The 13,615-nt window shown below is 37.1% G+C and overlaps 1 protein-coding gene across 4 annotated transcripts in view; it reads left to right on the top strand.

Moving 5' to 3' along the window:
* Positions 1-253: 253 nt before the first annotated feature.
* The window catches only part of ZNF326 (zinc finger protein 326), a 40,442-nt gene continuing 27,080 nt past the window's right edge, over positions 254-13,615 (top strand). The window contains exons 1-5 of one of the 4 annotated variants that reach the window (XM_036256639.1): positions 254-401; positions 2,680-2,724; positions 10,821-10,856; positions 10,952-11,063; positions 13,180-13,585. In XM_036256639.1, the coding sequence (XP_036112532.1) occupies positions 386-401; positions 2,680-2,724; positions 10,821-10,856; positions 10,952-11,063; positions 13,180-13,585 (615 nt within the window). In that variant the 5' untranslated portion in view covers positions 254-385. Of the gene's footprint in view, positions 402-2,679; positions 2,725-10,820; positions 10,911-10,951; positions 11,064-13,179; positions 13,586-13,615 lie in introns of those variants that run through there. The other 3 variants (XM_036256640.1, XM_036256641.1, XM_036256642.1) reach the window with 3 other exon arrangements.

Below are 13,615 nucleotides of genomic sequence, written 5' to 3'. Positions count from 1 at the left end.
AAACATGGCGGGCGTAGCCTAACCTTCCCGAACACCTAGCTCGCTTTCCCGCGACCCCAATCAGGCTTTGGCGCTCCAGTTTTCCACCTACCCTCCCCCTCGCGGCACTAAGAGGGTCAGCACCTGGGAGCTTGACAGCGGACCTGCTTCCCGCCCCCACTCGAGGTCCCGCCCACTCTCCCGCGCCAACCAATCGTAGGCCGCACTACGGCGACTGGCAGCGCTGGCTGGCCCCACCCCCCAACCTCGCTGTGGCCTGCGGCTCCCGGGCCGGTAGCGTCGCTCTCGGTCGCGCGGACTGGTAGTGTGGAAACGCGGGTCCCCGACGCTCGCTGCCGGCCACAGTCAGCGCAGCGCCGCCGAGCCGTCGGCCCGGAGCCCCGCCATGGACTTCGAGGACGGTAAGCGCCGCCCCTGGCTGGTGGCCGCGGTGGGTGGGAGACGGGGTGGCCTGCGCTGGGGGTCTGTTTACCGTCTCAAGATGGCCGTGTGGGCTTTGTTCTGCGGGCCCGGAGGCCGCCCGCCCCCCCGCCCCCCGCGGGCCCGGCGCCCGGACTCGGCCCCTGTGGCCCGCGCGCCCAGATCCCGCCCGCCCCCCTGGCGCCCGCTGTCCCCGGGGACCTGGGCGTTCTGCGCCGGCCTGTGCCGGGAAGGACGCGCCCGGAGCGCGACGGCCTCCGGACTCGGGCGCCGGACTCGCCGCGGCCCCGGTGCGTGGAAACTGCCCGACGCCTCCAACTTCCCGGTCTCGGGCACGGGCGCCAGGGGGGCTCCCCCTCCGCGGCTGATGTTCGCCCAGAGGGCAGGGACCCGTTTCATAAATCCTTTGCCCCAGGGGTAATTTCCAGAGGCTTGTTCACAGTGATAGTTCTTGTCTTAGTTTAAGATGAGTTTAAAGGGCGTCTCCAAGCGATAAGTGTAGGTAGATAGATATCTACACAGAATGGAAAGGGAGATATTTCTGGTTGGCAAACGGAGGTAGGTACTCACGACAGCGACCTGGTCGTTCATCCCTAATCTGAAATAGCTCTGAACCGAAGCATTTTTCTCCGGGTTGTGTATGGAGGGGACGAAAGTTACATTTCTGGTACAGCATCACATGCCCTTCTAATTCAGACCTGTCCACAGCTGCCTGGGTTGGACTTACTGCTTAAATGAACTGTCTCTTAGCAATACTTTTCAGTCGTTTCTCACACCAGTTCTTCGAACCGTTTTTCACATGCTCACAAAGTAAAATAATTTGGTCTTCACCTTGTCTTTGAATCTTGCCCAACTTTGATAGGAATTGGTGTCGAGATAAAATGAGTGTGTAATGACAGCATGAGGGAATCGTGAAAGAGGGCTTGAATGATTAAACTGGATTTCATCCTGAGTAAACAGGCATTTCTAAATACAACCAGTTCACTAACAATTAGTTAAGCCTCCAACTCAACAACAACAACAAGAGTATCTTTCACATTGTCTTAAAAAATGATATTTTAATCTTTGATTTTCTGCCACACAGAGATCTACCAAATTTAAGTATTAAGAGTGGACTATTATAACCCTTTTGTGGATACTTTTAAGTTACTTTGTAATAGAAAGGTCACCTATTAACAGTAGCATACGCTGGTGTTTTTTAGTTGGACTTTGACTCATTTTGATATAGATACTTTTAGACAATGTATAAGTAGTTGAAGTGCCAGATTTGGGAATTAAATTTTAAAATGTATTGTGTTTTTTTTACATCAGAGTTTGATGACTACCAACGCCCAAGATACAGCAGAAGCTGCTAAAGGGGGTGGGGGGGTTGGGGAGCAAAGAGAGTGGTCCCCACCCCCTGCAAGGGAATCCATTTTCTGTAGAGAATTTAAAAACAATAATGAAACTTAGTATATTTGCTTTTTATTATCACTGTGTGCCTAGAGTTCTAAATAATGTCAGTGATAAAATACTCCCTCTCTCAGGCCCCCTAATCACCCCATCATTATATTTGGGGGATGGTATTTGACTAACAGTATAACTGAATCTAATCCTGTGTAGTGTGGCTGGATTCTGTTGTATCCAAATGACCATTGTATTATATTAAATTCCTTTCTTTCATATTTATTAGTGAAATTAACTAAAGGATTTAACTAATTGCTAAGTTAGTTTTGACAGGGAAAGTGCCAATATGATTTTGGGTTATTTTACATCCTGGATAGATAGAACACACACACACACACACACACACATCCATATGCATTTTTCAAATAAGATTTGGAAATCTTTAGAGAGAAAGTTAAGTGATAAAAGAAATACTGATTGAGGAAATTATACATTGCATTAGAATCAATGATCAGATGTCTTTGTATTTGCATTTTTGATACATAATTTAATCTTTCTGCCTTCCCTTTTGTTACTCAGTACTAGATCCAGTACTAGATCCTGTCCTTGGCTGTTTTTATATATTAGATGTTATAAACTAATTTTTACATTAGCATAATTTGGATGATAAACCTACCATTTGGGGAGATAATGAGGAGAAAGAGGTACATGTTTTCCTATATGAAATATTCATAATTATTTATACCCCAATTTTTCAGATAACTGAGTTAATGACATTTTAAAAAAGTAGCATTTCTTTTAAATAGATGGGTTAATAATTTCAGATTTTTGCTTGTATCATACTAATTCCTTTCTGTTAATGTGTCTTCATAGATTACACTCACTCTGCTTGCAGGAATACTTATCAGGGTTTTAATGGTGAGTATCCTTTTTCATTTGCTCTTAAATATATGTTAGGGGGAAAATTTCAGTTTTTCTCTTCATATACATAACGATAAAATACTAATGTAAAAAGCCAGCTCTACCTTGTTTCATAGTGTTTTCTGCCTCTTGGTGTATCACTTCTTAGGATTAATATTGTCATACTATATTTAGTATTTGAATTAGGGAATTTGGGATCAGAAAAAGGTAAGGGTATTCATATTAGCTTGACTCTTTGTTTTATTTGACTAATAATTCCTTTAATTTATTTCAAAAAGCCCTGACTGCATTCTGAGTGACAAGTTACAAGAAACTGGCTGAGATATTTTTGTTGAATTAGAGGCTTTGGTATTGAGTAATGTAGATTAAATGGATTATTGGCTTGGTTCTATATTGCTTCTGTTGTAATGTATTTTGACCTTGTTTTTGAGGTCATTAGCTTTATTTATTTATTTATTTTTTTAATCCTCACCTGACAACATTTTTCCATTTTTTGTTCAGATAGAGTGGGAGGGAGAGAGAGAGAGAGAGAGAGAAACATCAACATGAAAGGGCACATTGAGTGGTTGCACAACCCAACCAGGGCTGAGGACAAACTAACCTAGGTACGTGCCCTTAGTGGGAACCGAACCCAGGTCTCTCTGGACTGCAGGCTGGCGCTGTAACCGCTGAGCCAAACTGGCCCGGGTGAGGTCATTTGCTTTAATGTGTTATATTTAAAGAGCTGTCTAGAGGAGCATGTGTAGAAGCCTGATTATTTGTTAATATAAGTATGATGTTGGCATTGTAACTACAGAGTTAGATAAAATTATGAGAGGTATGCAGAATACAATTGGATGGCATTTTGGTAGTTATTAAAGTTAAGGCTCTTCCAGACAGGATGATAACACAAAAAGAGAACATAGAACTAATCAAAGAGACCTTAAAGAGCATTACATGAATTAAAATTCTGATTGCCAGAGAAGTGCAAAATTAGTTGTTGTACAGACTAATATGTTCACAAAATAAAACTGAAGCAAATGTACTTCTAAATAAAGAAGACTGTACCATTTTATGGGGGTAATTACAGTGCAGTTAATTTCTATTTGTTATCGTCTCTAAGAATTTAGAGAAACTGTGGGTTTGATGTAGGCTAAAAAGGCCTAATATATAGGAAGTAGTCAATATACAGGGTTGGCAAAAGTAGGTTTACAGTTGTGAATACACAAAGCAGTTTATTATGTTATTATTTATTAATTATTATTTAATTTGCATCCACATGTAAGTTAGATTGAAAATTGGAAAGTTATCTAGAAAACCACTTTATAAATTTAGGTATAAGAATTTTAAGACACTGAACTTGAGAGGTAAAAATAGTAATTTAAAAAATATTGAGAGTTCTAGAGAAAATTAGCAGAGCTTGTAGGCTGACCACTTGAGAGTAGAAAATTGAGAGGGATGAACTAAAAAAAAAAACAACACAAAAAAAACCTTCACAATTTTAAATTGGAGTGAGTAGGATTAGTGCTTTTGCTGAAGAAAGTAATTTGGAAGCTTAGAAGGCCATGATCTCCAGTAGGATATATTGGAGAGTTGGATTTACTGTCTAAATACAGGACTTCGAAATACAGGGCCAGGCATTTATTTTCTTGATGTACATTGTTGCAAAAAGAGTTTCAGGAATTTCTATCACTATTGTTAGTACTTTTATTTTTTTAAATTTTAGCTCCAACAGTAGTTCTCATCTGAGGGTGATTGTTAGACTTTCCTGGGGAGCTTTCAAAGTATATCTGTTCAGGTCATCTTCTAGTCCTCTTGAATCTTAATTACAGGGCAAGTGGTCCCTGGCTGTGTATATTATTAAAAAATAACATACCATTGTGGCTCAGTTGGTTGAGCATCCTCCCCATTGCACCAGAGGTCACCGGTTTGATTCTTGGTCAGGGCACATGTCTGGGTTGCGGGTTTAGGAGGGTTCAGTCCCCAGTGGGTGTGTGGTGGGGCGGAGGGATGTGGGAAGAATCTGATAAGTGTTTCTCTCTCATCAGATGTTTCTGTCTCTCCCTCTGCCTTCCTTTCTCTGAAATCAATAAAAACATATTTTAAAAAGTACTCTGGATGATTTTGGAATGCATCTCTGATTAAAGACCACTGCTTGACAACACTTCGAGGTTTGGGATATCTACATTTTATAAATGAGGAACTTAATTTCAGGGATATAATTTGATTTCATTCAACAAATATTTTTGGAGTGACTGCTCTATATCAGATATTGTTTTAGGAGTTGGCATTGTAGCAGTGAACAAAACAGATATTCCTGCCCTTGTGGAGTTTACTGTCTGGTAGGATGAAATGGACAATAAAAATGGTAAATAAGTAACATATGTAAGATGGTAATTGCTAGGGAGAAAAATAATGCAGGGAAGGGTGACGTGTGTGTGTGTGTGTGTGTGTGTGTGTGTGTGAGAGAGAGAGAGAGAGAGAGAGAGGGAGAGAGAGAGGGAGACAGAAACAGACATGGGAGAGGGAGAGGGGAGGAGAGGGGTTTTGGAGTAGCTGGTGAAAGACTCACTCAGAGGTGACATTTGATCATATATTAAAGGGCGGTGAAGATGCAAGTCATGAGGCTATCTAGAGGAAGAATGTGGTAGGCTTTAGGAAATAGTTACCAAGTAAAGCTAACATTGCACTTCGTTGTTAACATTTTATTTTCCAGCTACTGAAATAAAGTAGAAGATACTGGAAAACATGTCAAGATAAAAATTTCTTCCACACCATTTCTTGGAAGAAAGTTTTATTTCCAGTGTCTCCATGTTTCCTTCTTGCTTGATAATATCTTCTTATGTCAGCAAACCAAGAAAAAAAGGGGGGGGGCATTCCAGAAAGAGGGAAAGCAGGAATAAATTTAGGGCCCAGTGAATTGTTTCAGAAAGATATAAGACTGGCTTGACTAGAGCAGATGATTTTTGCTTAGCAGCCTTAAGACAAAGTTAGAGTGGTAGGTGTAGCCTGAAGGCATTGAAAACCAAAGGTAATTTGCTTATAGTGTACAGTAAAACCCCAACCTTCTCCCATCTGGAACAATTGAGTTCCTGACCATGTTGTTCAGTCTTGCTGATACATCAGCATGACAAAAAGTATCTTTCAGGCCACAAACAGGAGGAATGCCAGTCAGTTTCCTGCTAAACCTTGAGTTGTTAACATCTCAGGAAATCATGCTGTGAATACTTTTTGTGGTTTTTTTTTTTTTTTTTTTGCTTTTGCTGCTGGTGAAATGGATGATTAGCACAATTTTAACACATAAAGAGGCCATCAAGAGTGCTAATGTTGCTAAGGGTGTGAAAGAAACAATGGTCACAGGTAATGGAAGAAGTAGAAAAACTGGTTGATTTGGGTAAATAAAAAGCAGTTAGCCTGTGACATTTTGGAGGTAGTAATATGTGAAAAAATAAAGATGCTGAATGCTGACCTGCAAGACACCCTAGAACAAATGCTGTCAGTGATTTGTTTAAGGCTAGTAGAGGGTGGTTTGGTAAATTTAAGAAAAGAAGTGCTTGTTTATAGATTAAACAGTACATTAGACATGTACTGTATATAAGAAAGGTTAAAACGGAATAATTTGGGGTTTGGAATGAATTAATTTAATTTACATTATTTCTAATGGGAAAAAATGATTCGGTTTTCAGACAGATCCCTTCTCGAACAGACTTCCGGAACAAATTAAATTAAGAACAGGTTCCACTGTATCTGAAAAGCAAGAGAAAGGGAAGACATAAAAGAGTTGAGGGAATGTACAGTCCAGATACAGGGGAAGAGCATTCCAGGCAGAAGGAGCAGCAGGTGCAAATATGGGTGTATGCCTACTGTATTCCAAGAACAGCAAGGGGCTAGTATAGCTGGAGGAAGTGGAGTGAATAGGGGGAATAGTAGATGAGGTTAACAAGTTGATGGGGTAGATCATATATGGCAGGATTTCTCATGTTGGTCTGTTGATATGTTGGAGTAGATAATTTTTTGTTATATCTTGTGCAATTTAGAATATATTTATTCTATATAATATAGTAGCATCCTTCAGTTGTAACAACCAAGAATGTTCTCAGATATTACCAAATGTCTCCTCAGGGGAAAAATTGTTCCTGGTTAAGAATTGGTATAGAGCCTTATAGATTATTTCAAGGCTTTGGCTTTACTTGGAGTAAGATGGTAAAATATTAGAAAGTCCTGAGCACTGAACATATTTTAACAGAATTATTCTGTCTATTTTCTTTAGAATAAACAGAAAGGGGAAAAAAATGGAAGCAGGAAAACCAGTTAGGCTTTTGCAATAATGTAGGTGAGAGATGCTGGTGGCTTGCACCAGGATACTAGTTGTATGGCGATGGTGAAAAGTGGTCCCATTCAAGACTTAGTATCGCACAACTCGTTAATTATTTTGATCATAAGTCAGTTGATTTTTTTCCCTACTATTCCACAGCTCCTTCTTTGTGATTTAATTTGAAATGAGTTTTAGCATTTTTTGAGCTTATCATTTGTAAGATAGAATGATCAAAGTGATAAAACAGATTTGATTTAAAATATTAGGTCACTTATTTTTGAGTCAATTGTCAATTACTTTCTTATTTGTTTTTCTCCCTCTTTTTTTGTTAATCCTCACCTGAGGATATTTTTCCTTTTTTTTTTTTTTAGATAGAATGGAAGGGAGGGGGGGGGAGACACACACACACACACACACACACACCCCCCAATTGGTTGCCTCCTGTACAACCTGACTGGGGCTGGGGATCAAACTTGCAACCGAAGTATGTGCTCTTGACCTGAAATCAAACCTGGGACCTTTTGGGCCTTGGGCTGATGTTCTAATCGCTGAGCCAAACTAGTCAGGACAAATATTAATTGTAAAGACATAATTTTCTTAGTTTTATTTTTAAAGTTATTTTTAAGTTCATTTGAGTTACCTGGAAGAATATTGTTTATATATAAACCATCATAGATACTATATTCCTGTAATCACACTGACTATATACAACATAAAGATATTGCCTCTTTTCCTTTTGATTAATGGAATAGTAACGGTACTGTGAACAATAAACCAAAGTCATTGCTATATATAAGAAGCTCTGTTAAATTTGAGTACTTTACTGTACCTGGCTCAAGGTGAGTGTTCAGTAAATATTAATAAGTTATGACTCCTTATGAAATAAAAACACAGAATCAAAAAACTAAAGACAACCTCTGCCAACTCAAAACAAAGGAGCACAAATAAAATAAAAGATTTTGCTTTGTGTATCTGACTGAACCTAACTCTAAGATTATTTTTAATATGAGACCATAGAGAAAAGCCTATTATTTTGAAATTTTAATCTTAAAATTGTCCTCTATATGAGATAAATGAACATAGATTATACTGCATACTCACCAACTCTAAAGACAAATAATTGACTATTTTATTAGGCTAGTATTATGTTGTCTAATAGGGTAGCCACTGGCCATATGTGACTGTTGAGCACTTGAAATGTCAATAGTGTGAATTTGAAGTCTTAGTTTCAAAACCAATGTAAAATGTCATTAATATCTTGTATATTGATAATTTGCATATTGATAAACTTTTTGTACTCTGTTACACTGAAATTTATTGGTATGTCTTACATTTTTAATGGATATTTTTACCATGTATGATCCCATTATATCAGGCATTACTTATTTGGAAAATACTGGTTTACTAAGTTATTCAGATTTTCCAATATTTATTGACAGATTTTATTTTATTTGTTTATTTTTTTATCCTCACTCGAGGACACTCCTCCATCTTTTGTTCAGGTAGAGTGGGAGGGAGAGAGAGGAACAGAGAGAGAGAGAAACATCGATGTGAAAGGAACACATCGAGTGGCTGCCACCCGCACGACCGTCCAGGGCCGGGGACAAACCACAACCGAGGTACGCGCCCTTAGCGGAAACTGAACCCGGGTCTCTCTGGACCGCAGGCCGTCGCTCTAACCGCTGAGCCAAACCGGCCAGGGCTTGACAAATTTTATTGTACAATATAAAAAGTCAATACTGCTCCTAGTTTTATCAGAAAAACCTTTAAGTATCGAGAAGCTGTCAAGCTCAAGTTGTGGTAGAGACAAGTTTTGTAAAATTTTAATTTTTCATTTGAATTTTATCATTGGCAACAAATATTTTCACTTATTTTTCTTGGAGTGACAGTTTTACTTTGTTCATTTTTGAGAAAATATCTGTGAAATGACCTAATTTGAAAACCATAGTTCTTGAATGTCAGTCTTTCTTTCTAGTAAAAAATAATATTCCTTGTAAAAAGTAGCTAATTGAGTTCACAGAACAAACCCTTACAAAATGGCTATTCCTAGAGAGAACTGTGATACTTGGATACATACTAAAACTGCTTTATGTGTTATGTATACTTCCCATTTTACTACACAGAATATCAGAAAGTAAGCATACTCAAAGGTCATGATTTAATAAAGTTCATCATTCTTATTGCATCACCAGGGACATTCTCAAGTGAGGGTGGCATTTTATTTTATTATTTTTACTGCAAGTGTGCAGTGTTGAATACGACGACTGTTAGTATAGTCTGGTGCCACTGCCTTGATTTATGCTACAACCCCAGCAGTTTTACCCATCAGTGCTTTTGCACTGTGCAGAAGGCAAATAATGTCTTAGCATCCCTTATAAAAATAGTTTAACCTTGTGGACCCTCTGAAAGGGTCTTGGCAACTTCCAGTGGTCAACAGACTATTTCTTGAGAACTACTGCTCACGGGTATATAAAAAATTACTAAAAGTCAGACTCCGAACACAAGACTAGTGTACATTTAAGATGAGGTCACAATTAGAATATAGGGCAGAGTATAATAAGCACCAGATAAGAACTACAGACTTTTGTAGATATTCAGAAGAAAGATAATAATCAGCTGAGGCAATATCAATGGGATTGATTTTTGAAATGGACTTCAGAAGATTCAAAGATTTCAATAGACAGATATTTGGGGTAGTAGAAGAGTGTTTCTTTCATGTAGAAGCAACAGCATGAAGCTGGAGGCATAGATAATTACTGGATTTTGGGAAAATCATTTGATCTCTGAACTTGAGTTCCCTAATCTATAAAACAAGGAGACCGAATATGATCATTTAGGCCACTTCCAGGTATAAAGTTGCAAGATTGCAAGTATTTCTGTAAAGTTTTGCTGTCAGCATTATTACTGTTATAGTTGTTAGGAACAGATATATTTAAATGATTGTAATTAAAGTGTATTTAATGTTTTAAAAATATAAGTTAAGGTATTTGTATATACTATTGCATTAGTGCATAAAATTTATAGGAAACATTCTAAATGGTTTTTAAGTATTTTCATTTTTATAATCATAGTAAATTTATTTTATTACCTCTTGTATTTTTTATGTCAGGTTGAAATATAAGTAGAATTGCAGTGTAATAACATCTACTTAGTACTCTTACTCTATTAGATATTTTGTAGTGTGTGCATTGCTAGAATTCACAGTAATTCCCTTTTTCAAAGTATTTGAGGATTTAAATATTTGTTGAGTCATTATTTACAGGCACAGTACCATAACTTGGCCCCACTGTAATTTTTATTTTTTAAAAAATAATTATTTCAATTACTATATGAAGTAATTAAAATTTGGCTAATTGAAAATATGGTTGCTTCTGGGTTTTTAGAAATGTAGAGAACAGATTGATGCAGAAAAATATACTTATAACAAAAAATTTCCCTCCTGACATTATTAAATACTGATTTTTCTTGAGAATTGTAGTTTTTTATTATTATGTACTCTGTAGAATCTAATACTGGACCTTATAGTAGTACCCTAGTCAAATAAATATTGTTTATATTGAAAAGAACTTGAATGTATAACTTTTTAATTGCTGCTTTTTTTTTTAACATTAGGTTTCTGTAGCAAATCTGAATTTTCAGTAGATTATCATGTTTTTTTGTCATGTCTAGTGTGATTTTAGCTTAAATATTACTGATGAATTATTTTCTCAGATGATTAATAAGAATATCTTGTGTTTTATGCAAAGATTCCTGAATAGAATGGTATATTTTACCAACTTTTTGTTATTGACTTTTTTAGGAATGGATCGTGATTATGGCCCTGGATCTTATGGAGGTCTGGCATTCAAGGATATTTATCTAAAAATTCTTCTATTGAATGCCAGTAAAGGTGAGCATCATTTAATTTTTTTCTTTTTAAACTCTTTATAGGGATGGATCGTGACTATGGCCATGGATCCTATGGGGGTCAGAGATCCATGGACTCCTACCTAAACCAGTCATATGGCATGGACAATCACAGTGGTGGTGGTGGGGGTAGCAGGTAAATTGCTTAATCACTTAGCCAAATAATTAGAAGACTATAAGATTCTGGATATTTTAATTTAAGAATTCCTTAGGCATGTTATGATACTTGAACTTCATTATTTGGTATTGAATAATCACCTTAAATGTTTAACGGTGTTAACTGATGGTTATACAAATTGCCTATGAATCACTGGCAGACATTATTTTAGGAACCTCAGATAACTATTATTCGATATAATAGCGTTAGGATTTTCTGTTTTAGCAGTGACTATTTGTTTTACTTTTTTAAAACTTCTTATCAACCAGAATGTCCTGAACAAATGATATAAAATGTTACTGGAAATATTATATATGAAGCTTTTTCTTAGTGATTTAAAAAAATCTTTCCTAATGTGGGGTGCTATTTAAAGCAGCAAAGCAGTCTTTGACTAGAATGGGTTTAACTGAAGTAGCCTAGCCATATTCAGTTCCTAAGAAACATTGAAGATAGTTCTTCTTTTAATATTAATTTTAAAGTGAGTTGTAAAAGCATGTTAATAAAAATATTCTTTATATCATGTCTAGGCTATTTATTGGCAAGTACTACTGACACCAAAACCACTTGTGCTCTAGGCTAGGAACATTGCATTAAAGCCAGGAATACTATACCTTTTGCTTATTTTAATGCACTTGAGTATAGAATGTATTTATATTTTGCTATTGATACTGTGGAAAGCTTAAACCCACTTGAACTACTACAAGCTTTAGGGTTGACCATATTTCAGGCAAAGGGGGTTTACTTTTTTTGAGACACAAAGATTCCTACTAAATAGCCGTAAAACTAGTTAGAAAACATTTGAAACTATCGTCCTTCTTTATAAATTGAAGGATCTGGATTCCTTAAGGATGGACTGAATCATGCTTACTTTTCTTCTTTCTGCTTCAAGTGTGCCACTAGGGTTTATAGTAGAGAATATCAAGAAAATGAACAGTTATGACAGTTTTGCTTATATGATAGATGGTTTGAAAATGTAGTTGGAACGAGGAATAATTTTTATATGGTTACTAGGATTCGAAAGTAAATAATACCTTCTATTTAGTGATCTATGTGTAAATGAAGTAATGTAACACATTTAAATGTTTTAATATATCAGTTATTGCCTTGTTACATTGTAAATGTAATGTGTATAAATTATGTAGATGTTATTGTTTATCTCATGTGTAATTGTGGGCCTTTATAAAACTGTTGTAAGGTGTCAAACATACTTTGGATCTGTGAGAAGTAAGATGATTCGTTTCTTTTGTTGATTCTATTAAAACCTTGAGGAGACTGTGTGCTCCTTTTTTAGAGTAGTTTTATGTGATAATTTCCTGCCAGGAAATAATTTTTCAAATAATTGAAGACATTATAAAATATTCCTTCTCATTTGCCTTGAAAGTTCATATGCAGAGGGTATATGCTGGTGGTCCTTTACTTTTATGTCTATTTTATGTGCTTATCCTTCTAGATTTGTTAGATTTCCTAGTCTATAAGTGAAAAGTGACTGAGGATTGATTATTGACCTTAGCCAAAGTTTGGCAGATTGTCAAATTTTATAACCAGAGATATTTCTCCAAATTTTGACTACTACAAACACAATGAAGCAGTTTTGTGATATAGATTATTGAGGGTGCAAAATGGTCTCTTCTGTGTCATAATAGCCTACATCTGTGTAGTCTTCAATTTGTGTCCCTATTGAAAGCCAAAATACTGTAAATATTTTGTTTTTTTCCAATATTGGGGATGGATTCAAAGAAAGTTTGCGTAGTTTGTGAATTTTAGCAAATGACTTTTTCTAAGACTAGGGCTGGGCTTAAATAATTACAGACAAATCTTTTCTTTTTAATAAAATAGAAAAGCTGCTAAAAAGAGATTTTTAACCTATACTTTATTTAACTCAATTCTTATTTAAAAACTGACTCAGGTAGCTTTCTATCTGGTCTCATGTTGAATTGCCCAGCCCTAATCAAGTGTGAACAAAAATAGAACTGTGCAAACCAGTATGGTATAAATGAATTTTAGTTGATAAATGTCATCTGATAATTTGTCTTTTGAATTGTCTAACATTAGTAAGCTTACTTTTGTTTTTTCCCTCACTGTGCAACTTTTTCAGGTTTGGACCTTATGAGTCTTACGACTCCAGGTCTTCTCTGGGTGGGCGAGATCTATACAGATCTGGCTATGGTTTTAATGAACCCGAACAAAGCCGCTTCGGAGGTAGTTATGGTGGTCGATTTGAGAGCTCCTACCGGAATAGCCTTGACTCTTTCGGAGGTAGAAACCAGGGCGGGTCTAGCTGGGAAGCACCTTACTCCCGTTCAAAATTGAGGCCTGGGTTTATGGAGGACAGAGGAAGAGAGAATTACTCTTCCTACAGCAGTTTTTCTTCACCCCATATGAAGCCTGCACCTGTAGGCTCTCGGGGGAGAGGAACGCCTGCTTATCCTGAAAGTACGTTTGGAAGCAGAAACTATGATGCTTTTGGAGGACCATCAACAGGCAGAGGCCGAGGCCGAGGAGTAAGTACAACAGAATCTTTTCAGATTCTT

The sequence above is a fragment of the Molossus molossus genome, unplaced genomic scaffold, assembly GCF_014108415.1.
Source record: "Molossus molossus isolate mMolMol1 unplaced genomic scaffold, mMolMol1.p scaffold_m16_p_12, whole genome shotgun sequence".
NCBI classification, from domain to species: domain Eukaryota; kingdom Metazoa; phylum Chordata; class Mammalia; order Chiroptera; family Molossidae; genus Molossus; species Molossus molossus.
The sequence above is the reverse complement of the archived record's forward strand: the minus strand, read 5'-3'. Positions and strand labels throughout refer to the sequence as shown.